Source organism: Heterodontus francisci, chromosome 13, assembly GCF_036365525.1.
Source record: "Heterodontus francisci isolate sHetFra1 chromosome 13, sHetFra1.hap1, whole genome shotgun sequence".
In the NCBI taxonomy this organism is placed as follows: Eukaryota; Metazoa; Chordata; class Chondrichthyes; order Heterodontiformes; family Heterodontidae; genus Heterodontus; species Heterodontus francisci.
The window spans coordinates 4830770-4854547 of record NC_090383.1 but is presented as its reverse complement, the minus strand read 5'-3'; the positions used below and the strand labels follow the sequence as shown (position 1 = coordinate 4854547).

The 23778-nt window shown below is 41.6% G+C and overlaps 1 protein-coding gene across 2 annotated transcripts; it reads right to left on the bottom strand.

The window, feature by feature from the left end:
- Positions 1-2393: 2393 nt before the first annotated feature.
- On the bottom strand, positions 2394-23480 carry etaa1a (ETAA1 activator of ATR kinase a). Of its 2 annotated transcripts, none has more exons than XM_068044273.1 (6): positions 23229-23480; positions 17441-17578; positions 13841-13917; positions 11410-11510; positions 5359-7703; positions 2394-4215 (listed from the first exon to the last, which is right to left on the bottom strand). In XM_068044273.1, exons 1-6 carry the CDS (start codon positions 23395-23397, stop codon positions 4097-4099), a joined length of 2949 nt encoding a protein of 982 aa, XP_067900374.1. In that variant the 5' UTR covers positions 23398-23480; the 3' UTR covers positions 2394-4096. The 2 variants fall into 2 exon arrangements, with proteins under 2 accessions (XP_067900374.1, XP_067900375.1); XM_068044274.1 differs by lacking the exon at positions 2394-4215 and adding an exon at positions 4812-5259.
- Between the last annotated feature and the right edge of the window lie 298 nt (positions 23481-23778).

The window sequence follows — 23778 nt, the reverse complement described above, 5'->3', positions numbered from 1 at the left end:
ACCCATTGTCTCTCGAGACAAGGAGACCAAAGAAAAAAAAAGAGACCGATCAGCAGACTGTAAGCACTTTCCTTGATGCATCTGCTAATTAACATGGAATCTTTAAGATATATGCATCGATCGTGATTTAACTGTAAGCCTGTTTATGTTGGTATTTGTTTGAGTGTTAAAGTGAAATTTATAGCAGTGAAATCTTGTCCATTTGGCTTTTGGATTCCTAAGTTAGGGTCAGACAGTGGACTCAATTCTTTTGGTTTGTTGGTGGTCCACCTAGATCATAACACTAGATGTTGGAGAGGAGCGATTATCAGACAGAAATTGACAGAACCAAAGGAGACATCAGGATGGTGACGAAAAGCTTCATCAAAAAAGTATATATTTTTTCTTTAAAAGGAGAGCTATAAAGGAGGTGGAGATAGAGGGGTTTAGGAAGGAAATTCCAAAGCTTAGGGCCTCCAATATTGAGAAAAAAAGGAGCGACGACTGCACAAGAGGCCACAGTTGCAGAAACACAGAGTTCTGAAAGGACTGGAGGAGATTATGGAAGAGGAGAGGCCATGGTGGGATTTGAATACGAGTGATCATTTTTAACGTGAGGCGTTTTTGGATCTGCAGCCACATGGATTAGCGAAAACAGGGGTGATGGATAAGCGGGCTTAGTACGGGCTAGAATACAGGCAGCAAAGTTTTGGATAAAGTCCAGGTAATGGAGGGTGACAGATGAGAGGCCAGCCAGGAGTCTGACATAGTCAAGACGAGAGGCAACAAAATTGCAGATGAGGGCTTCAGTAGCGGATAAGCTGAGATTGGGGCAGGGATCGGCGATGTTACGCAGGTGTAAGCAGCTGGTCTTTGTGATGGAGAGGTTATGGAATCAGAAGCTCAGCTCAAGGTCAAATAGGACAGAGGTTGTGAACAGTCTGGTTCAACCAGACAATGGCCAGGGAGGGAAATGGAGCTTGTGACAGAAGCCAAAGATGATTGCTTTGGTTTTTGCAATGTTTATAGTCAGAGCCATAATAGCATAGAAGCAGGCAATTCAGCCCATCATGTCTATGCCAGCTCGCTGTAGAGCAATCCCTGTCGGTTTATGCCTCTCAAGTGCCCATCCAGTTTCCTTTTGAAATCATGGATTGAAACTTCCACCAACCCCGGAACCAGCGAGCTCCAGGTCATTACCATTTGCTGCATAAAAAGGTTCCTCCTCGCAGAAATTGTGGCTCATCCAAGATTCAATGTCTGACCAACAGTCATGGATGCAAGAAAGGTGGAGAGGTAGAACCTGAAGGCAACATGTAGCTGAGAAACAGGACAGGGCCAAAGATAGATCTTTCAGGGACTCCAGAAGTTAATAGTCCAGGGCTGATACAAGAAATCATTGTAAGAGATTTGCTGGCTCGAACTGGATAAGTTGTGTGTTCAACCAAGCGAGGGTCGTTCTAGTCAAATGGATGACAAAGGAGAGGCGTTGGAGAAGGATGCTGTGGTCAACCATGACAAAGACTGCAGAATTGAGAAGGATGGGGTGGGATAGATCACTGTCACAGTGCTGCAACTTGTGACTGCGTATGGGCCATTTCAGTGCTGTAGCAGAAGCAAAGAAAATCCGCAGAGGTTCAAACATGAAGTTGCAGGAAATATGGCCAGAGATTCGCTCATGAACTTGAGAGAAATGGAAGGTTGGAGCTGGGACAATGGCTTTAAATGACAAGGAGGTCCAAGGGTGGGATTTGTTTGAGCAGAGGGGGTGGACTGCAGTTTTGAAAGGGAAGGGGGAACAGTACCTGAGGAACATGAACCATTTACACTATCAGCTAGCATGGGGGTAAAAACAAAAATTGGGTGGTGGCATTTTAGTAGGAGTAGGTTTAAGGGAGCAGGAGGTGAGACCAATGTTCCTGCTAAGCTGCACAGGTGAGTGGTCAGACAACCCTGAACGGCACCGCGCAATCCTTGCGTTTTGATAAACACATCTAAGCGGCTGTGGAAAAAAATTTAGAAGGACTGTGGGCTACAACTAAATTTTAAAGGGAACCCTGGTTGGGACTGATAGATGATCAGACAGTCATGACCCATTTGCCCCAGCTCCTAAGAAGCAAGTTCTTGATTGTTGAATGGGCATGTTACACAGTATTTCCCAGACTTCAAAATAGAGTCAATTTAAAACCAGTTTGACTGAACCTTCATTTTCTTAAAATCAAAGTCTGCTCCTGGACAGCAAAAGTGGATGTAAGTGTACTGCATCCTTAGCACATTAAAATCCTCACTACTGCTTTGCAATATGGTATATTGCTACAATCTTATCATGCACTCAACCAAATATAGAAACTTAACTAGATTATTCCCTCAGGAATAGTAAATGGAACTGCATATGAGCAAAATTCAAGGTAGATTAGTTTGTCATTTTATAATACCAAATGACTCCTCCAATTTTTTTTAATTAGATGTCTAGACACTGGTTAAAAAGCACCAGGTATACATAAACACTTACATATGTACAGTTGCCAAAGTATTATGTACATAGGCTAGCAGAAACATACTGAAAATAATAAGGGTACAGATTCAAAACATTGTCATTGCTCTCTGGCAGAACCAAGATCTAGGCTTCTGACATTACCAGTGTAGTGCAAACTAAAAAAGACATTAAAATTAGAGCAGCAATGTTACTAAAAAGGTGAGATAGTAATACTTTCAGTCATTATGTCACCAGAAAAAAGTTAAATTAATAACTGTACTGCAAAGCATCAAGTGGGTCACAATCAAGAATACTTTCAATAAATGTCTGTTGAGGTAGAGTATAAAAAAATAGAAAACATTTATGCAGTAAAATATTTACTCGGGAATGTTACAGTACTCTAATGCAGTCATGTAACAATGAACACAGAATTAAAATGCCACAAAAGCTCAATTCAGGTGGTACTCTGAGCCCAAATTAAACATTTGTCCGAGATTGCATTTTGGAGCTGAGCCTTCACTAAGCTCAGTTGTAAATTGAGAAAATGAGAAAGGGAGTTTAAATTTCCAGCAGTGGCACAGTGGTTAACATAAAAATCCATGACATAAAATCATAGTATCATTCTATGACTTCTCCATACACTTTGTTGGGGCCGTAGTTAATGGCAATGTTCAAATGGCGTACAAAGAAATTTTTAGGTGAATACCTCGTGCAGGGCACTGCCAGGGGAATCTGAACCCAAGGAAATGTAAAGAATTACAAAAAAGTTGCAAGACAAAATTAACAGGAATAGGAAAATTAAAACCAACAGTGGATTTTTACAATAGAATGTCTTGCACAGTAACAATAATCTCTCATGAAGGTCTCTTATTTGCATACAAAAAGACAAATTCATCATAGATAAACTATTTAAATGTCAGTGGCAGCTCATAATTGTGAAGTTAAATCAGAAAAGACCAGCAGAGGATGGCAGTGACTGGTTATAACTCTGGAGGAACTCAGCACAGGTTTTCATAAGCAAAATGACTAAAATGTTTCTAGAAAGCTTTCAGGTATGATTCTTCAGTGACTCATTTGGTTAAGGCTCAGTCACACATACCAGGACAGTCCAGCTTCAAAGCTCAGTCTTTGTGAAACTAGCTTATCTCAAATAGGTGGCAGTAGAGAAACCTCAAATCACCTCTAAATCCTTAAATTAAAAGGGGAAAAAAACCCCGGGCTCCTTCTCCTACCCCTCACCTCTGCTACTGAAGCTGCATATGTTAAGCTTGTTCAAGATTGGGCTCAGACACAATGCTTTCCACAATCAAACAGTCAGAAGGCACACAGCAAAGAGTCAGTGCCTTCAAGTGGAGGCACGAAAGGTGAAAAAAAGGACGGGAAAAAAGCAAAGACTTTTAAGTCATGATATTAGAAACACATAAGTGGAATAAATACTGCAATGTACTTTTTAATAACTTAATTATAATGTAAACACACTTTCATTCTGACTAATCAAGTCATGTCTCCATTTATTTGTCTAGCTACACTGCAGAGAGAAATAAGATGTAGAGCCAGATTGAAAATGCGTACTCTTTCAGCCAAGTGCTCCTTTCTTCATTACATTCTTATAATAACCAGTCATCCTTTGGATCTGTGAAGTCATGTAGATGATGAATGAGCATAGCTGGCTTGCATTTTCATCTTCCTCCGAGCCAAAGCTGCCAACTTCTTTTGTTCAATCTCTTGCAATGAACATTTTGCTACTGGCTTCTGCACAACTGCACAAATGGAAAGCATAGAAAACAATATCCTTTGAGACAAACAAAAGCTTAGATGTATAATTTAAATCGATTTCATATAACACTTTATAAAGTTTCAATTTTAGCTAAACAGAATTTTGAAAAATGTTCAGCTGACATAGATCCCCAACCATGATTATTTTACCATAAAACTCATCTGAAAATAGTCAATTAAATTGCTCACTGTCAAAGTGGATATTCACTACACAATTTACAAAGAATTATTTCACCTGCCTATTCTTGCCTTCCTGCACCTTAAAGCACTGATCCTTGCTTTTGTCATTTCCGTTCTTGATTACTCCAAAATCCACAGCCAGTCTACCATCTCCAGAACCTCCAACAGCCACCAGTATCTCGTAGCACACTGGATTCTATTCACCCAGCAGCCCCACCCCTGTTGACTTGCGGTCAGTCGGTTCCCTATCCTCCGGTGTATCAAATTTACTTTAAAATCTTGCCTTCAAATCAGTCCATACCCTCGCCCAAACTTACCTTCTGAAACCTCCTCCAACCTTGCAATCCCCTTCACAGATGCTCCAGAGCTCTGACAAACTGGCCTTTTGCCGTAACTACTTCCAAAACAGACCATCTTTGTTATTATGTTCCCTTTTTAAAAATCAAGCATATTTTATTTATTGCCTTTCTAGTTTGCATTAAAGACAACAGTACATGAAAAGCATCGCCTTTGTTTTGGGCGGAATGAATTCCTGTTAGTTACAATATCAATACTGCATCTATGCAACTTAAGCGATCAAGGAATTAATTTTTATACTGGGAACTAATTAAGGAAAGAATTTTTAAAATGCTGACTAAGGATCAAAGGCAACTCTTTAAATGACAGGGGATCACTTTCCTCACTTTGTGCTGCTGACAGGAAACCTCATTGGCTGGGAGCTCATGACAGAAATTCCCGTGTGCACCCAAGGCTCTGATCACAACCCATTGGTAAGGCTCCCTATTGACAGTGCAAAGTCAGAAAATTATCCCTGCTGATACAGCATTTCTTTCAAAGTACAGCGTGGCCTGAAAAACAAGATATGATTAGTTATCAAAGACACATTTAATAATAGGATATTGCATTTTACTAGAATTCAACATGAAATGCTGAAAACACCTCCTCACCTTTGGTCTGTAGAGTCGAGTCAGAAAAATGTCTCTTCAGAGGTGCTGCTGGATATCGTGTAGCTGTGGGAAATTTGTTTGACTGAGCATTTCTTTCCATAGGGCTTTTTACATGATCTCTGTTGCCAAAAGTCTTTGTACTTTGTGTTACATGACCACTGGTATTCCCCTGAACACCAATCACAGAAGAATCTGTAATTTTAGTGAAGGTAAATCGTGCAGTCCTGGGAATGCCAGCAGTACCCTGTGATTTGGGAGCTGTATAACTCCGGGCTACAGTGGATGTACATAATTTCTGGCTATGGCCAAAGTTTGCAGTAACTGAAGCCTGATGTAAATTTGAAATGCCAACACCATTTCCAAAGCCAGGCGTAGAGACTGATTTCTTTAAACCTACTGCACACATGCTGGCGGTGTTTGAGAAAGCCTTACCCTGGAAATTGCTTACAGAATTCAAATGATGGCTATGTGTAGGGAGTGTAGCTGCAGAACACACCGTGCATGCCAAACCTGTAGGCTTTAGCCGATGCCTCGTGGAAGGTACAGCATTTGGTTTTGCTGCTAACTGTTCTTTAGAGAAGATGTGGCTTTCTGACACAAGAGAAGATTGATTTTGATTTAAATACTTTTGCTGTCTATCAAGCCTTTCAGTAAACTGATCTATTTGCATGTTTGAAGTCAAAATTGCACTGTTTTTTAAACTCTGGTTACCATTTGCTATTTTTACTCCTGCAGTCTCACTGGTTATAGTCACCTCAGAGTTCTGGCTTTGAATCAGCTTTTCTACATCATCGCACATCCTGTTCAAATCATCGTCATCATCGCCAGTTTCCCACAGATTGTCCGATTCAGAAAACATGTTTTGAATTTGGTCGTAGAACTCCACATCATTCCAATCATCAGCTGAAAACGCAGGTGGAGCACTTTGCACCGTTACACCAACCCTACTCTGTGAACCAGCATTAGAGGGTTTTCCAGATTCCAGCTGATCGAGTGTGTTCAATTTGGCAAGCACCGAACAGCCATTAGAAACAAGGGAATCCTTTGTAGTCCTCTGCACAATACCACTATACAATGTCTGTTGGTTAAAAGGTTTTGTACAAGGCAAGTAAGTTGATTCTGTTAGAGGTACATTAAACAGTTGGGAACCACATTGAGGTTTTGAAACTTCAGAATTCCTCTGTTCTTTTTTTATTAATGTGTTAACCACACTTTTAAACACTTTGCTTTGTTGACTTCTGTTGAGAGATTCCTGCTTAGTCACTTTACTGCTAGATTTGCTTTGTAGTGCAAAAGTAGCCCTTGGCTTTGGTCTCTCAGACCCTTTCTCAAATTGTAAGGTTTTGGCTACCATTTCTGTGTCTTTGGGTTTGCAAACAGGACTTTGCAACTGCGGAATAAATGAAACAGACGGTACCATACCAGAAGTAGCCTTTGGATCGGTCGAATCATTAAATTTATTTGCGCCATTCTGGTTAGCAGCGTCCAAGGTATGACTTGACTGTTTTGGGAAATGTGTAGATTCCTTGGGAGTGGCAATAAGTTCTGGGTTGTGTGTAATTTGCATTACAAAAGAATCCTCTTCCATCCAGTCATCATTTTCCCAATCATTAAACCCATCATCCCCTGGACTAGTTTCAAGTGTACAAAGTGTTGCTATCTTGCCTTTCAATTGAACATTAGTTTCCTTTTGCTGGTCTAATTCACAATCTGTTGTGATGTTTTCACAAGCAAGCCCTTTCTCATGTTCTGAGCTCGCTGCATTGTTAAAGAGGGGACCTTTACCTGGATCTAACTCAAATGGCATCAAGGCTTGAGGGCCATGAATTTGTTTAGAAGTGAGAGGGGAAACCATTTGTTCTTTAACCCTCACTAAATTAGAGCCTTTGCCATGGTCAGTGTCGTCTTGTGCAGATGTTGTGACCGCTTTGTCAGAATGATGACCCTCTATTTTTGGACTTGATGCGTCATCGTCCGGGATGCCCTGACTCAGAGGTTGACTAACATGTTGGGTGGGTCCATCAAACAAGGCATTGACAGCAGCTTCAGTTTCTAGATCCAGTGACGTCTGACTACTATTCTGACCATGTATTTCTAATACAGGAAGGGGGCTGTCTCCAGCATGTAGTAGTTCCAGCTCAGTAGTTCCAGTCCCAGGTATCTGTTCCAATGCTGCAATGTCATAGTTTGGTTGCTCTGTATGTAGTGTTGGTTCCAAATCTTCATAATTGAGAGTCCGATTAACTTCACAGGCTTCTTGATTATAAGTGACATCTTGTTCCACCATGTTTCGGTCAAATTCTTTTGCTAACTTCATCAATTCTTCCTCTGTGCTCCTTTGAAATCTAAAATGAATAAAAACTTGACAAATTCTCACATGCTACTTTTAAAAGATGTTTTGAAAAAATGAATTTCTTTGTACAGACATTTTGTTTCCTATTTTAAGGACATTTTAACCCACAACTACAGAACTTCATCTATAATTAGCAAAAATCAATATATGACACTCCAAGAAAGTATTTAATGAAGCCTAGATTGACAATGGATATGTTCATAGGTTGAACAACATGTTTTTAAATACTGTTATAATACTGTGATTTTTAAATCAACATTGTCTATTAAGTTGTTAGGTTCAATTATCCTGAAGAAATATTACAATGAAACTGGACACTCAATGCATATGCAGAATTATGATTGCAGCAGTCTGGAAATTTTTCATCCCTTCATAGGCCAGTACACATTAAAGGCCTGCTACCCGACCCAAATCAGATGGGACCCAACGACGTGTCGGGTTAGGTCGGGTCACACTTCCGGGCCTGGCGGGGCTGGATCTGACACCTCAAGTAAGCCACTCTGATGTCAATTTACTTATTGGACTTTAAAGGTGGTTTTGTTAGTTATTTTAAGCTTGTGCAGGTAAGGGACAAAGGGAAAAACAGTCGGGTCAGACACAGGGAAAAAATGGAAGGACTCAGGCCGGGTCGGGCTCGGGGTCAGATGAGGTTCTATTGGGTCTCATTTGCAGACCCAAGCATACCGATTATTATTGAACAATGAATGGAAAGCTAAGGTTGTGCACAGCAATCCCGACTAATTTTAGAGATCTCAAATTGCTTGCATGAAATCTTGACTCAAAGAGACTTCCATATAAGTAAACAAGCTCCACTTCTTCCATTTAATAGCATTTTAAGTACAAGTTAAAATATCTGTAGCTTTCTGCCAAATGGTAATGGCACAAAGTGGTATTTTCAAGAGCAATTAATGGACCATAGTTGCTGCTTCAGAAAATCATACTGACTACTGAATTGATAGTAAATAAAGAGAATATTTTTTTATTTTTCTGGTATTAATAGTCTTCATTCTGGACAGGATTTGATGCATACAAATGAAATCGACAGGCATCAGATTCTGCATACAAATGATAAAAATTAAAGCAACCAGGTAATGGGAAACTTAGATAAAACGTAAGTACAGAGAGCAGCCAGATGCACGCATTCGACAGAATGAGCAGCAAAGCGTAAGTGACCCATTTCAGTGGGGAAAGTGACCTCTTCTCAAGTCAATACAAATAGATAGATCTGAGCAAGACATTGAAAAATGCAGGTCTAAAGCTTTAGAATAAAAAAATGTATATTGAAGCATCAAAATTGGCCTATTTGCAAATTATATCTGATTTCACTTTTTTCAATGTGATACCAAAAAAACTGACCCAGAACATAACACTAAAGCATAGCTCACCATCTAAAATAGGCATGAATTTCAAACAAGAACTTGTATTTATATAGCTCCTTTAATGCAATGAAACATCCCAAGGAGCTTCACAGGGTCGTTATAAAACAAGATATGACATTGAGCCACATATGGAAATATCAGGGCAGAAGTCCAAAAACATGGTCAAAGAGATAGGTTTTAGGGAGTGTCTTGAAGCAGGAAAGCAAGGCAGAGAGGTTGAGGGAGGGAATTCCAGAGCTTATGTCTTGGCAACTGAAGGCATGGCCACCAATGGTGGAACAATTAAAATCAGGGATGCTCAAGAGGCCAGAATTAGAGAAGCGCAGAAACCTCGGAGGGTTAAAAGTAAAATACTGCGGATGCTGGAAATCTGAAATAAAAACAGAAAATGCTGGAAACACTCAGCAAGTCTGGCCGCATCTGCGGAGAGAGAAACAGAGTTAATACTTAGAGTCAGATATCACCCTTATTCAGAAAAAGTCATGTCCGACTTGAAACGTTAACTCTGTTTCTCTCTCCACAGATGCGGCCAGACCTGCTGAGTATTTCCAGCATTTTCTGGGTTTTTTTTTACCTCAGAGGGCTGTAGGGTTACAGGAGATTTGAGAGATAGGGTGGGGGCGAGGCCATGGAAGTACTTGAAAACAAAGGTGAGAATTTTAAAATTGAGGTGTTGCTTAACTGGGAGCCAATGTAGATTAAGCAAGCACAGGGGTGATGGGTGAATGGAATTTGGTGCGAGTCAGGACATGGGCAGCAGAATTTTGGATGATCTCAAGTCTACGGAGAATAGAATCTGAGGGGCCAGCCAGAAGTGTGTTGGAATAGTCAAGTCTAGAGGTAACAAAGGCACGGATGAAGTTTTCATCAGGTGGAGTCATAATGGTACAGAAGGAGGCCATTCAGCCCACTGAGTCCATACCGGCTCTCTAACCCCACAGCTCTGCAAATTTATTTCCCTCAAGTGCCCATTTAATTTCCTTTTGAAATCATTGATTGCCTCTGCTTCCACCACCCTTGTAGGCAGCAAGTTCTAAGTTATTACCATTCGCTGCATAACAAAAGTTCTTCATCACATGCCCCCTGTACCTCCTGCCCTAAACCTTGAATGTGTCCCCTAGTCCTTGTACCTTCAGCTAATGGGAACAGCTTTTTTTTGTCTACATTATCTAAACCTGACGTAATCATGTACACCTCTATCAAATCTCCCCTCAACATCCTTTGCTTCAAGGAGAACAACCCCAGCTTCGCCAACCTAATCTTGTAGTTAAAATCTCACATCCCTAGATGAGCTGAGGCAGGAGCGAAGTCGGCGATGTTACGGAAGTGGAAATAGGTAGTCTTCGCAATGGCGAATATGTGGTTGAAAGCTGATCTTGGGGTCAAATATGACACCAAGGTTCCAAACAGTCTGGTTCAGCCTCAGACAATTGGCAGAGACAGGAATGGAGTCAGTGGCAATATTAAATTGAAAATATTAAACTGTTTAAAGCAGAGTTAAATTTAATAACACTCTGAACAAGAGCATCTCAAAGTGGTAATTTGAAAGTAAACAAGTTCAGGCTTTGTTTTCAAACTTGAAGCATCTCTCAGGTCTCTTTAAACTTGAATGGCGACCCAATGAAGTCATAATGTTGCTAACTGAGTGCCTCCAGGAAACTCGAGTAAATAAAGCCTGCCCAAAGAAAAACCTAAAGTTCACAGTGATTTATCTGACATGAAACATTTTAACTCAGCTTTGTGAATGGACTATTTCAGGATATTACCAAAGGATTCTACAATATATAACGGCTATCAATTTTGAGCATCAGAAACACTCAGGTGTGCAAACACCAAGCCCACAACTTGCTCCAAATAATCTCAACAGATTTTCCTACAAACGAACTGCAGAAGCTATTTTAACAGTGTATTTCATACTTCTTAGTAACAAATTCTGTCTATATAAGGACATTAAGCAAAAGTAAAATATGAACATTTTTTCTTTGAAATACATTAAACTACTTTGTCATTTTGAGCTGTCGTGACGTCCGAAAATGATATTTTCATTTTTAAACTAACTTCTTATAACAATTTCACCTGTGAAACAATGCAGAAAAGATCAACTTTAGCCAAGCATCGTCATAAAGTTTACTGCTTCCCTTAGCAAAATGACTTGTCTATAAACCTATTGATGCACAGCTTTATATATTCCTTTAATTAATGCTTATGCCAATGTTCTATAATAACAGCAAAGCAAAATTTGATTTATAAGCAAACACTAGCGACAGCCTTGCTTTAACCTTTTTGAATGCTTTAAAACAGTCTGTTTGTGGCACATACCTTGAATTACTTCCTTTGATCCTTTCTCGAAAAGAAACGGTAGGGCTACACTGGATTGCATCCTCACCTAGCCACACGTTCAGAGGTACTTCGGAAGATTGCTACTTATCCCAAAAACAAAAGCGACTATTAATTATCAATCGTGACACTCTGTAGATATTTCTACCTTGTTTATATATTTAAGAAAACACTAAAACTAGATAACAGAAGAATTCCACTTAATAGGGACCACTGTTGCCAAAGGAAAATTATAATTATGCACAAAGTGAAGACTAACAGAAATAGGTAATCAAATGTTGTTCATTTGTTCATCTTCCACACACACACTCAAGAACTACGAGCCAACATTGGCAAAAACAGGTTGACTGATATAGATTAGATTAGATTAGAGATACAGCACTGAAACAGGCCCTTCGGCCCACTGAGTCTGTGCCGAACATCAACCACCCATTTATACTAATCCTACACTAATCCCATATTCCTACCAAACATCCCCACCTGTCCCTATATTTCCCTACCACCTACCTATACTAGTGACAATTTATAATGGCCAATTTACCTATCAACCTGCAAGTCTTTTGGCTTGTGGGAGAAAACCGGAGCACCCGGAGAAAACCCACGCAGACACAGGGAGAACTTGCAAACTCCACACAGGCAGTACTCGGAATCGAACCCGGGTCCCTGGAGCTGTGAGGCTGCGGTGCTAACCACTGCGCCACTGTGCCGCCCAATAATTTTAAGCCTTTCCCCAAGAACACGTTAGGATGATGCCAAACAACAGCCTGCCAGCTCAAATCTAAGGCAACTGATATTCGGCCATGGTGTAGCCATGACTTAGCTGGAATTAACTCTCATTACTCAATCTCAGCCCGTTCATTGGCAATTGCATTCTGTGACCCATTTAATCTGCATAGTCAACCCCAGATTATAATGACTGAGTGAGGCACTGAACCATACCAACTACAAGCTACCAACATAGGCAACTCTGTGCTGAATTACTGGCTATCAGCTGGAGCAGCTGTGAGGCATCATAATTGGCTAGTGCCCCTAGGCATGGGGTGCAGATCAAACATTAGTCAAGGTTATGCTCCTGGTTGATTTTTGTGGTTTACATATATACACAACTTGCACAAGAAATTGGAATTATCATTGTGGCATTCTTGTTCCAATTAGGATACAAGGACAGGTTCCCCCATCACAACTGGATCGCTGAGTGACTGGCTAACACTGCCAGTGCTCAAACAACAAAAAACTGGCAGCAAAATGATTGCCCTGACAAAATGTTCTGGCAGATTAACTGCTAAAACTTCAAGTGTACAAAAATAGTTGAGTGTGTGCACCAACATGTTTCACAACAGAGCAGTTAAGACTTGGCTACATTCCAGTGACTAGTTCAAGGGATATCACCACGGAGTCTCAGTCGAAGATAGATATCTCCTCCCATGGCTTGAGCCTGGAAGCAAAAGTGGTTCAGTGTCTTGCTTGCTCTGGCACCACACATCACACATATAGAACAACAGGGGCAGAGTCCTGGGAATACTATTCTCAGTCACAGGCAGTATACAGAGCAAGGCAGAGGAGTATAAAGTAAATGAAATGAGTGAGCACACGCGCGTGCGCACACATGATCTGACAGAAAAGATTTTTAAAAAGCAAACTGAAGTCCCTTTTCTCGCAGCACCACTTCTTGCTCAATTATTAAATTAGCTAATCTCAATTAATGGCAGACTGCATCTTCATGAGTGAAATTATATCATTTAAAAAACAATTAAATTTATGTTTTAGAATATTACAAACTTTGTCAATGATGTAGCAACTTAGTAAGCGAGCTTGTTAATAACAGCAAATCAACAACATTCCCTCTAGTTTACGCCTAACTCATTATTTTAACCAGAGTGCCATTAAACACCATCAGCAACCCTTGGAGTCGAACGAAATATCATTCCAGACATCTTTAAGATTATGATGGGGTTTGATAGGGTAGACACAGAGAAACTGCTTCTACTTATGGGGGAGAGCAAAACCAGGGGGCCATAAATACAAGACAGTCACCAATAAATCCAATAGGGAATTCAAGAGAAACTTCTTTACTCAGAGTGGTCAGAATGTGGAACTCGCTACCACAGGGAGTGTTTGGGGCAAATAGTTTAGGTGCGTGAAAAAGAAAGCTAGATAAACACACGAGGGAGAAAGGAATAGAACATTCTGATGAGTTAGGTTCATAAAGAGAGGTTCATGTGGATCATAAACACTTGCATAGACCAGTTGTGCTGAGTGACCTGTTTCTGTGTAGATCCAATTTAATTCTTTGTAAAATTGGCACTTTCCTTCATACACTTGTAAACTTTGACGAGTTAATTTAGAGCTCATTTGAAAGTACCTCAGTAACTGCTCATACCTAATATAGTAGGCTTATAAGATAGTTTGTTACCTTAGGAGCAATACGCTTTACAATGTCAGAGATTTCCACTACATGTTGATAAGCCACAGATTTCTTCTTCCCATTGTCTGCATAAGAAAAGCAGAAGGTTAAATTAATTTTGATTAGCCTTTCATTTCCTTCAAATTCCATTACTTGTTTTCAATAAAGCCAACACTGGCTCAATTTTTTTTAAAGCAACGCTTATCAAACAAACTGATGCTGGGTTTTACTGCTTTGCAACAAACCAGAAATAAAAAAGCGATTCTACACCTACTTTTAAACTTGATGGTTCGAGATTATGTTGTGGGGTACGAGCAGACAGATGCTCAACACCTTTGCTAAAATACTTGAGAGCAATTTCAGGCAGAGACGTTAGTCAGTTTAAAATAAATCAGGGCCCTAGTTTTACAGTGAACATTATAAATAACTTCACTTGGCTTTCCAACTGGAAACAGGAACCCATATAAGTAGGGCCTTACAAACTTCGCGGTCAAAGCATTTTAAGACTCATGAATTTCACATATTTAAATAGTAACTTTCACGGTGCCGCAACAAACCATGATATGATCGATTTATAACAAAAAAATAGAAGGGTGGTTTATATGTTCATTACATGTAATATGCATTAGGCAATACAATAAAGAAAAATACTGCAGATGCTGGAAATCTGAAATAAAAACAAAGTGCTGGAAATACTCAGCAGGTCTAGCAGCATTTGTGGAGAGAAGCAGAATTAATGTTTCAGGTCTGTGACCTTTCATCAGAGCTGGTAAAGGTTAGAAATGTATTAGGTTTTAAGCAAGTGAAGTGGGGATGGGTGGGAAAGAGAACAAAAGTGAAGGTGTATGATAGGGCAGAAGGCAGGAGAGATTAACCGCCAAGGTGGTCTTGGGGCAAAGGCAAAGGGAGTGTGCTAATGGTGTGATGAAGGACAAAGCATTAGTGCAGAGAGTGTTAATAACAGAATAACGAACAGCTCTGTCCAAAGGCACAAATATGAAAAAAGTTTAAGGCAAGCACGATAAAAAAAAAACTAAATCAAATAAAAAATAAAAAAGGACCAGTCATACTCTGAAATTACTGAACTCAGTGTTCAGTCCGGAAGGTTGTAGAGTGCCTAATCAGAAAATGAGATGCTGTTCCTCGAGCCTGTGTTGATGTTCACTGGAACACTGCAGCAGGCCAAGGACAGAAATGTGGGTATGGGAGCAGGCTGGTGAACTGAAATGGCAAGCAACCAGAAGCTCGGAGTCATGCTTGCGGACTGAGCGAAGGTGTGCCGCAAAGCGGTCACCCAATCTGCGTTTGGTCTCCCCAATGTAAAGGCGACTGCATTGTGAGCAGCGAATACAGTATACTAAATTGAAAGTACAAGTAAATTGCTGCTTCACCTGAAAGGAGTGTTTGGAGCCTTGGATAGTGAGGAGGAGAAGAGATAAAAGGGCAGGTACTACACCTCCTGCTTTTGCATGGTAAAGTGCCGTGGGAAAGGGACGAGGTGATGGAGGAGTGTACCAGGCTATTGCGGAGGGAACGATCCCTTCCAAATGCTGACAGGGAAGGGAGGGGAAGATGCGATTGGTAGTGGCATCACACTGGAGGTGGCAGAAATGGCAGAGGATGATCCTTTGGATGTGTAGGCTGATGGGGTGGAAAGCTAGGACAAGGGGAACCCTGTCGCGGTTCTGGGAGGGGTGAGGGCAGAAGTGCAGGAACTGGGTTGGATACGGTTGAAGGCCCTGTCAACCACAGTGGGGGAGAATCCTCAGTTGAGGAAAAAGGAAGACAGATCAGAAACGCTGTTGTGGACGGCTGCACCATCAGAACAGATGCATCGGAGACAGAGAAACTGGGAGAATGGAATGGAGTCCTTACAGGAGGCAGATTATGAGGAAGTGTAGTCGAGTTTTGATTTATTTTCATTAGGCAACACACCTTGGAGCACAGATTTGAAAGATTGTCATGTCAGTTGCATTGTCACTAACGAAAGCAGACACTTTGTTGAAACTTGTACCGTACTTTGAAACGTTTTACATTATCCCTTGGGAAAATGTGGTGTCATTAACATCTTCTACATGGTGTAGTCTGTGAGCACTGTTGTTAGCTTTCTGACATCTTCGGCCTTACCAGGCATAAAAATCAAAAAACATGCAGCACATAGTTGTCTTGCTCATCGGTGGACTCATCACAAATAATTGCAAAAGACTCACATGCGTTAATCTGAGACTTCATCATTTCACAATGTGCAGCAAAAACCTTCAGTTGGTCGTCCTGTCATAGTTTATTTGCACTTGGCCAGCAACCACCATTTTGCACATTACATTGAATGAATACCTGCAGCTTTGCATGAGCAAGTTTTCCCAATGGTATATTGCCACTTGCAAAAGCATCCACAAGTTTCACTGTAATCAACTGACAATTTTCTGAACTCTGTCAACTTCTTAAAAAGAGATGAAATTGTAGCTTTTTTTTTCGTATGTTCGTTTTCCCGCAGTGCAGTGTTAGATGCTCTCTTTCTGCTGCGATGGCTTTCGGACTCTTAAGTGGCAGTGAACTGTTGCCTGCCACGTGTGACCCAACGAAACATTGAAGCTTGTATAAAACAGTATTCCACCATTGATATGCAGAATTTGGCTTCTGAATTCTTTCACTGATGTGCTGCAGTAATGGTTGTGGCCGTTTTTGGTTTGCTCATTCTGGCATTCTTACTTGTCTGCTAATACCTGAGACTGCTTCTCTCAAAACTGTACTGGACGCCCTCCTTCATCTACCAATCAGCAAGTTGAGCCTCGTGTCAATCACTAAAACGCACGATTTATTTAGAGATACAGCACTGAAACAGGCCCTTCAGCCAGAGTCTGTGCCGACCACATACAACCACCCATTTAATACTAACCCTACAGCAATCCCATATTCCCTACCACCTACCTACACTAGGGGCAATTTACAATGGCCAATTTACCTATCACCTGCAAGTCTTTGGCAGTGGGAGGAAACCGGAGCACCCAGCGAAAACCCACGCGGTCACAGGGAGAACTTGCAAACTCCGCACAGGCAGTACCCAGAATCGAACCTGGGTCCCTGGAGCTGTGAGGCTGCGGTGCTAACCACTGCGCCGCCCATGTTCGCAACATATCCAGCAATCAGCGAGGTGCGCCTTGTGCCAATGAATAAAAAGCACGAAGTTTACAAAATGGCTGATTTCACGGAGGACATGAGACGTCACAGTCCGTGACGCATTTTTCACGGCCGTAAATTTGGTAGGACCCTACATATAACCATAATACAACAGCTTCAAATAATATTGCCTTGCCTTTAAAATGTACACAATTGCCTTTAAAATGTACACAATAAGTTATAGAGCTAACCAATTTAATACTAATGGTTTAAATAAAATACTTAAAATTTACTTAAAACAGTAGTTTGGCAGAACAGCAATTAAAACACGATAGGCAATATATATTTCTGTGTAGTAACTGATTCAACAGCTATAGATGCTGAAACTGGAGTCAGGCAAAAGGAGGAGAGGCAAGGCTGTGAGAAAAATATCAAAGCAAAGAAAAGAACGCACGACTGATTGTTCACATACTTGATAATGTGTTATGTTACCTAATTTAAATGCGTTTGGAGAGTGCGGATCCCAATAAATATCCTGCTGTAACTCTGAATCATTAACAGGGGAACTGTGACCAGAAATTAGCTGTTGCTTTCTCAATATCCTCTTCGGAGTTTTATCTGACAATATTTCTGGAAGATAAAAAATACAGATTAAAGATGGTATGGAAATTGAAATACAGCTAAAAATAAGCTCTTTCGAACAGGCGCTGTCCATTTCAGATGACTCAACATCTGCACAGGACAGAAATATGAACACATTTACAGGGGAAACATGGGAAAGAACTCAACCTCACTATAACAAAGTAGCATCTGAAATAAATAAGGCCCCATTACTATCATATAGCTCTTTGCAACTCTTTATATAGTGAACTTAGGATGCATTGTTAATTCTGAACAAAGGAAATACATCAGGAGAGAGAAAAACCCCACTTCGGCAGAATAATCCAGTGATCCAATTTACTTACCACAACCATTACAATGTAACTGCTATCCACTCATAAGATGACCTATTACCTTCCAGTGTTTTGCGAATAAGGAACATTCAAATAAACTAAGGGAAATCATTCTTTCAGTTATTACTTATTAAAAACTACCTTCATGGCTCCCCGAGGGCTCTACAACATCCAAAGGGTCCCAGATTCATCTCATTTGTGTGTGTTGCATTAATCTCACCCATAACAGGACTAGAGGTGCTAAAGCACTAAATGAGGAGAAAAAGGCAGCTCGCGATCCCACTCCTAATTACCATCCAATTAACTCCTGCTTTGATGTGCATGCATGGGTGTCAGCAGAGGTCAGGGGCAGACTCAGCTGTACTGCCCAATCCTCACCCTTGCTCAAACAGGCTGCCAACAACCAGGGCACGTGTGAATAATCTCTGCAGGATATGGTAAAGGAAGCTATCCGAATGCAATGAGGAGTCAATACCTTCTAAAGTCGGAGGCAGGTTTTTTTAAATGCTCATGCTCACATGAAATTGCTGAATTCTACTTTCCATATGCAATCCTCATTCAAAGTTATTACATTCAAATTATCTAAATTCAATCATTTTCAGCATTAAGTTGCTACTTCTCCATATCTTGTTTAACTTGAATTACCAGACAAATCAAGTTCTTTTAAAGTGTGAAAATGGGTTCCAATTATCAGGAGTAGATTGTAGATTCTAATTCGACAGCAGCAATTCAAGGCTGAGCTACGGCACTGAGAAGAACCACTGCTGAAAACAGCTTTAAACTGCAGCAGGAGTAGAAAACTGGGGTCATCAGTGTGATATAAATGCGCTCAATTGCAATGCCTTTGAAAATCAGCCTCAATGACACCAGCTTCCCACTCCCAAAGTTGAAAGTTAATACCATTGCGTGCTTAGGGAGCACGAGCTCTGAATGTACAGCGATTGTGCATTTCATTCTAACATTTCTGAAGTGTCTAAAATTAAAACCTTTACTGACTTCTACTGCAGACCAGTTCAAACAAAAAAACAGAAAGAACATCCTAAATAAGGGACACATTGTTGCATTGGATGGAATATTTTGAGGGTGCTAACCATTTAAAATGCAAGGGCATTTTACAGAAGTTTTCATTTGAATGTTTCTTGTATGAATCAAGAGCTTTCTTTTAACAGCACTAACTTTGAAGTATTACACTTACTAAGGACAGCTTACTGAGATTGAGAACATGATTGCTTTGCATAGAGATGGGGAGAGTTCACTGCAAGCTGTGATGCTTCAGTCAAGAAGGTTCCGCTTAAAAATATGGGTGATAAGGAAGAGTGAACTTTATTTTTGGTAGGCAACCGCCCTGTTCAGGAATGACTGCCGAGAGCTCTCAAGGTGATTATAACCATTAAAGGTAAATCACGGGCAAAGTGAAAGGACTTCAGAATATTCTCTAAGCCACTGCTATAGTTTTCACTGATGCAGAACAATATCAGCCCACATTTCTTTCAATTGGGCAGAGGCACCCAATACAAATGTCTTTTCCCCCCATTACTGCTTCTAGCAGCTTGAAAAGATAAGGAACTCGAGTGCCTTATCATGTTCAGAATACTCAATAAATTACATTCGAAGTAAGTGTTGGTTAATACGGCAGCCAATTTGCACACAACAAACCCCACAAATGGCAAACTCCTGCAAACAAATATGACAAGTTAATCTGATTTTACAGGTAATGTTTTAGCGAGGACACTGGGAGAACTAATGTCCACCTCAAATGGACGATGGGTCCTTTATTTAAAGTTGCAACCAAAATAATGTACTAACAATGCAGCACTCCTTACATTTTGGAGTGGGGCTTGAACCAGATTTGAGGCAAAAGAGCTACCAACTGACTCAAACAGAACCCCTGGCAACTGCAGGGAGGGCAGATTCCGACATCCGTGGTCTATGGGCAAGGTTTAAAGAATGCAAAGTATGCTTACATGCCAATTACTACTGCTACAGATCCCTCTCTGACCTAATGAGGGCAATTCAGCTGCAAGATTAACTGAAGATAGGTCTGAGGTTTCATGAAGCAGCTATTTGCACAATGGAAGTGTAGATATGACCTTATTTAGTCTTAATCACTAATGCGGTTATCTGCTTAGGCATATTCATTCGGAACCCCTCTCTCACTAGATGTTAGCAGGTTAAGCTCCTGGTCTTATTAGGAAGGAGCTTGCAAGGTGTAAAGCTTTCTTTACCAAGTAATGTAACCATTTTACAACTGAAAATAATGGCCGCAGTATATAGCTTTTAACATACTGTCTGAGTAGGGACATGGAAAATCTCCCACAGATCTGCTCCCTTCACCTCCACTCCATCTCTGCAGCCTGTCACCTCCACTGAAATCAGCATTCATGTCTTGAACTCAAGACTCAACTTCTGCCACTCTGCTAACCAGCTTTCCGACCTCAATCTTCCATAAGCTTCAACTCATTCAAAATGCCATCGCCCTCATCCGTACAGCAGCCCACAATCCCCATTACCATCCCTAGCAAGTTGCCTTCAAATCCCTCCGTGGGCTTATCCCTCCTACATTAGGTTCCCTCCAGTTTTATGTACTTACATGCACGTTTTTGCCCCTATACATACAGAAGTTCTCCTTGTCCGTCCTACCCACTGCACCACTGGCAGTTGCTCGACCGTTGATATGCTTCCACCCACTCCATACCCAGCTGCCTCCTTCACCTTCTTCCCATTGTTCTGTTACGAATAAAAAAAATTCCTTTTGACAGTGCTTTGAGTACCTTATAGAAACAGGGGGAGGCCATTCAGCCTCTTGAGCCTGTTCCACCATTCAATGAGATCATATCTTAACTCCATCCACCCTCCGTGACTCCATATCCCTGAATCTCTTTGGCTGGCAAAATCCAGCAACCTCATGATACGAACATGCAAATTAGGAGTACGCCACTTTGCCCCTCGAGCCTGCTCCACCATTCAATAAGATCATGGATGATCTAATTGTAACCTCAACTCCACATTCCCTCCTACCCCGGATAACCTTTCACCCCCTTGCTTACCAAGAATCTATCTACCTCTGCCTTAAAAATATTTAAAGAGTCTGCTTCCACCGCCTTTTAAGGAGAATTCCAAAGACTCACGACCCTCAGCGAAAAAATTTCTCATCTGTGTCTTAAATGGGAGAACTAATGTCCACCTCAAATGACCCCTTATTTTTAAATAGTGGCCCCTAGTTTTAGATTCTCCCACAAGGGGAAACATCCTTTCCACATCCACCCTGTCAAAACTCCTCAGGATCTTATGTTTCAATCAAGTTGCCTCTTACTCTTTTAAACTCCAGTGGATACAAGCCAGTCCGACCTTTCCTCATTGGACAACCCGCCCATTCCAGGTATTAGTCTGGTAAACCTTCTCTGAACTGCTTCCAATGCATTTACATCCTTCCTTAAATGAGACTGCACATTGCACTCCAGATGTGGTCTCACCAATGCCCTGTGTAGCTGAAGTATAACCTCCCTACTTTTATATTGAATTCCCCTCACAATAAACGATAACATTCTATTAGCGTTCCTAATTACTTGCTGTACCTGCATACTAACCTTTTGTGGTTCATGCACTGGGACACCCAGATCCCTCTGCATCTCAGAGCTCTGCAATATCTCACCATTTAGATAATATGCTTTTTTATTCTTTCTGCCAAAATGGACAATTTCACATTTTCCAACATTATACTCCATTTGCCAGATCTTTGCCCACTCGCTTAACCTATCTATATCCCTTTGTAGTCTCCTTATGTCCTCTTCACAACTTACTTTCCTACCTAACTGTCTCATCAGCAAATTTAGCAACCATACAGTCGGTCCCTTCATCCAAATCATTTGTATAAATTGTAAAAAGTTGAGTCCCCAGCACTGATCCCTGCAGCACACCAATCATTAATTTTGCCAACCAGAAAATGACCTATCTATGCCTACTCTATTTCCTGCTAGCTAGCCAATCTTCTATAAAAACAAAATACTGCGGATGCTGGAAATCTGAAATAAAAACAAGAAATGCTGGAACCACTCAGCAGGTCTGGCAGCATCTGTGGAAAGAGAAGCAGAGTTAACGTTTCGGGTCAGTGACCCTTCATCGGAACTCCGATGTTCCGATGAAGGGTCACTGACCCGAAACGTTAACTCTGCTTCTCTTTCCACAGATGCTGCCAGACCTGCTGAGTGGTTCCAGCATTTCTTGTTTTTATTATAGCCAATCTTCTATCCATGCCAATATGTTAGCCCCTACAATACGAGCTTTTATTTTCCACAATAACCTTTGATGTGGCACCTTATCAAATGCCTTTTGGAAATCTGAGTACAGTACATCCACTGGCTCCCCTTTATCCATAGCGCATGTTACTTCTTCAAATAACTCCAATAAACTGGTTAAACATGATTTCCCCCCTCCTGTGTCACAGAATGATGCAACATATGAGGCCATTCGACCCATAGTGCCTGGACTGGCTTTGAAAGAGATATCCAATTAGTCTTATTGCCACCCCTTGCTCAGTCATGTACTATTTGGGTCCAAATACTGTATAAACAATAGTTGCATAATTCCTTTCCATACTAAAACATTCCAAGGTGCTGCACAAGAACATTAAACAAATTCTGACACCAAGCCTCATAAGGAGCTGTGAACAAAAGCTTGGTCAAAGAGGCGAGTTTTAAAGCGTGTATTAAAGCAGGAGACAGCAGAGCATGGCGACCCGACTCGACGCCACGCGTCAGGTTTGGGTTGGGCCGGGTCGGATGCGGTTCTATCTGGCTCGGGTCGCGTTTCAATTGCAGACCCTAGCAGGCCTTTGAGAGAGAAGGGGTAAAAGAGGCGGAGTGGCTTAGGGAGGGAATGCCAGAGCTTGGGGCCCAGGCAGCTGAAGGCACGGCCACCAGCGGAGGAGCGATTAAACTCAGGGATGATCAAGAGGCCAGAATTGGACAAGCATACAGAAGAATGCAGATATTTCGGAGGGTTGTGGGGCTGGAGGAAGTTACAGAGATAGGGCGACGCCATGGAGAGATTTCAAAACAAGGATGAGAATGTTAAAATCAAGGCGTGATTTAACCTGGAGTACAATGTAGGTCAGTGAGAATGGCAGTGAACAGGACTTAGTGTGAGTTAGGACAAAGGCAGCAGAGTTTTGGATGAGCACAATTTATGGAGGGTAGAAATCACCATCTTGCACATGATGGGTGCACACAGAAATATAACTTGTCCAGTCTTCTGGCCTGGCCGTCCACACAGTGTTTAGCTGCAATGAGGGGGAGGTTGGTTGAGCAAGATTGACGGCGAGTTTTCACCTTCAGCTGCCCCGGGCCTAGCTGCAGGCCTGGGACCTCGGCTCAGCCTGCGGGCCCGGGACGGGGGAGTATGCCCGCGGCCGGCGCCTCGCTCCCTCGGGTCCCCGGGCGGCCCCGGACTGGGGTTGCGCCGCGCCCGCCGCCTCCCGCCGGCCGCCTCCTCCTTCATCCTTCACTCGGCCGCCGCGCTCCGGCTGCGCTCCGCCATCGCTGCCGCCGCCAGAGAGAGAGGAAAAAAAAACCCGCCGATACCGCCCCCGCCCCTTTAAGGACTGTCCCCTTCACCGATTGGCTGCGAACCCCGGCGCCACGGGCTCTGATTGGCTGTGCTGTTACTATGGCTTGTCCACGCCCCCTGGTTACAGAGTCAATCAAGTTGGAAGAGAGTTTGGCAGTAACTTTTTAACGGGAAGAAAGTTTTCCAAAATAACCCAGGAGGAGAATTTAAAAGAAATTGCATTTATATGGTGCCTTTCACCGAAGCGCCCTACAGTCAATGAAGTACTTTAGTCTCTGTTGTAATGTAGGAAATGTGGCAGCCAATATGCAC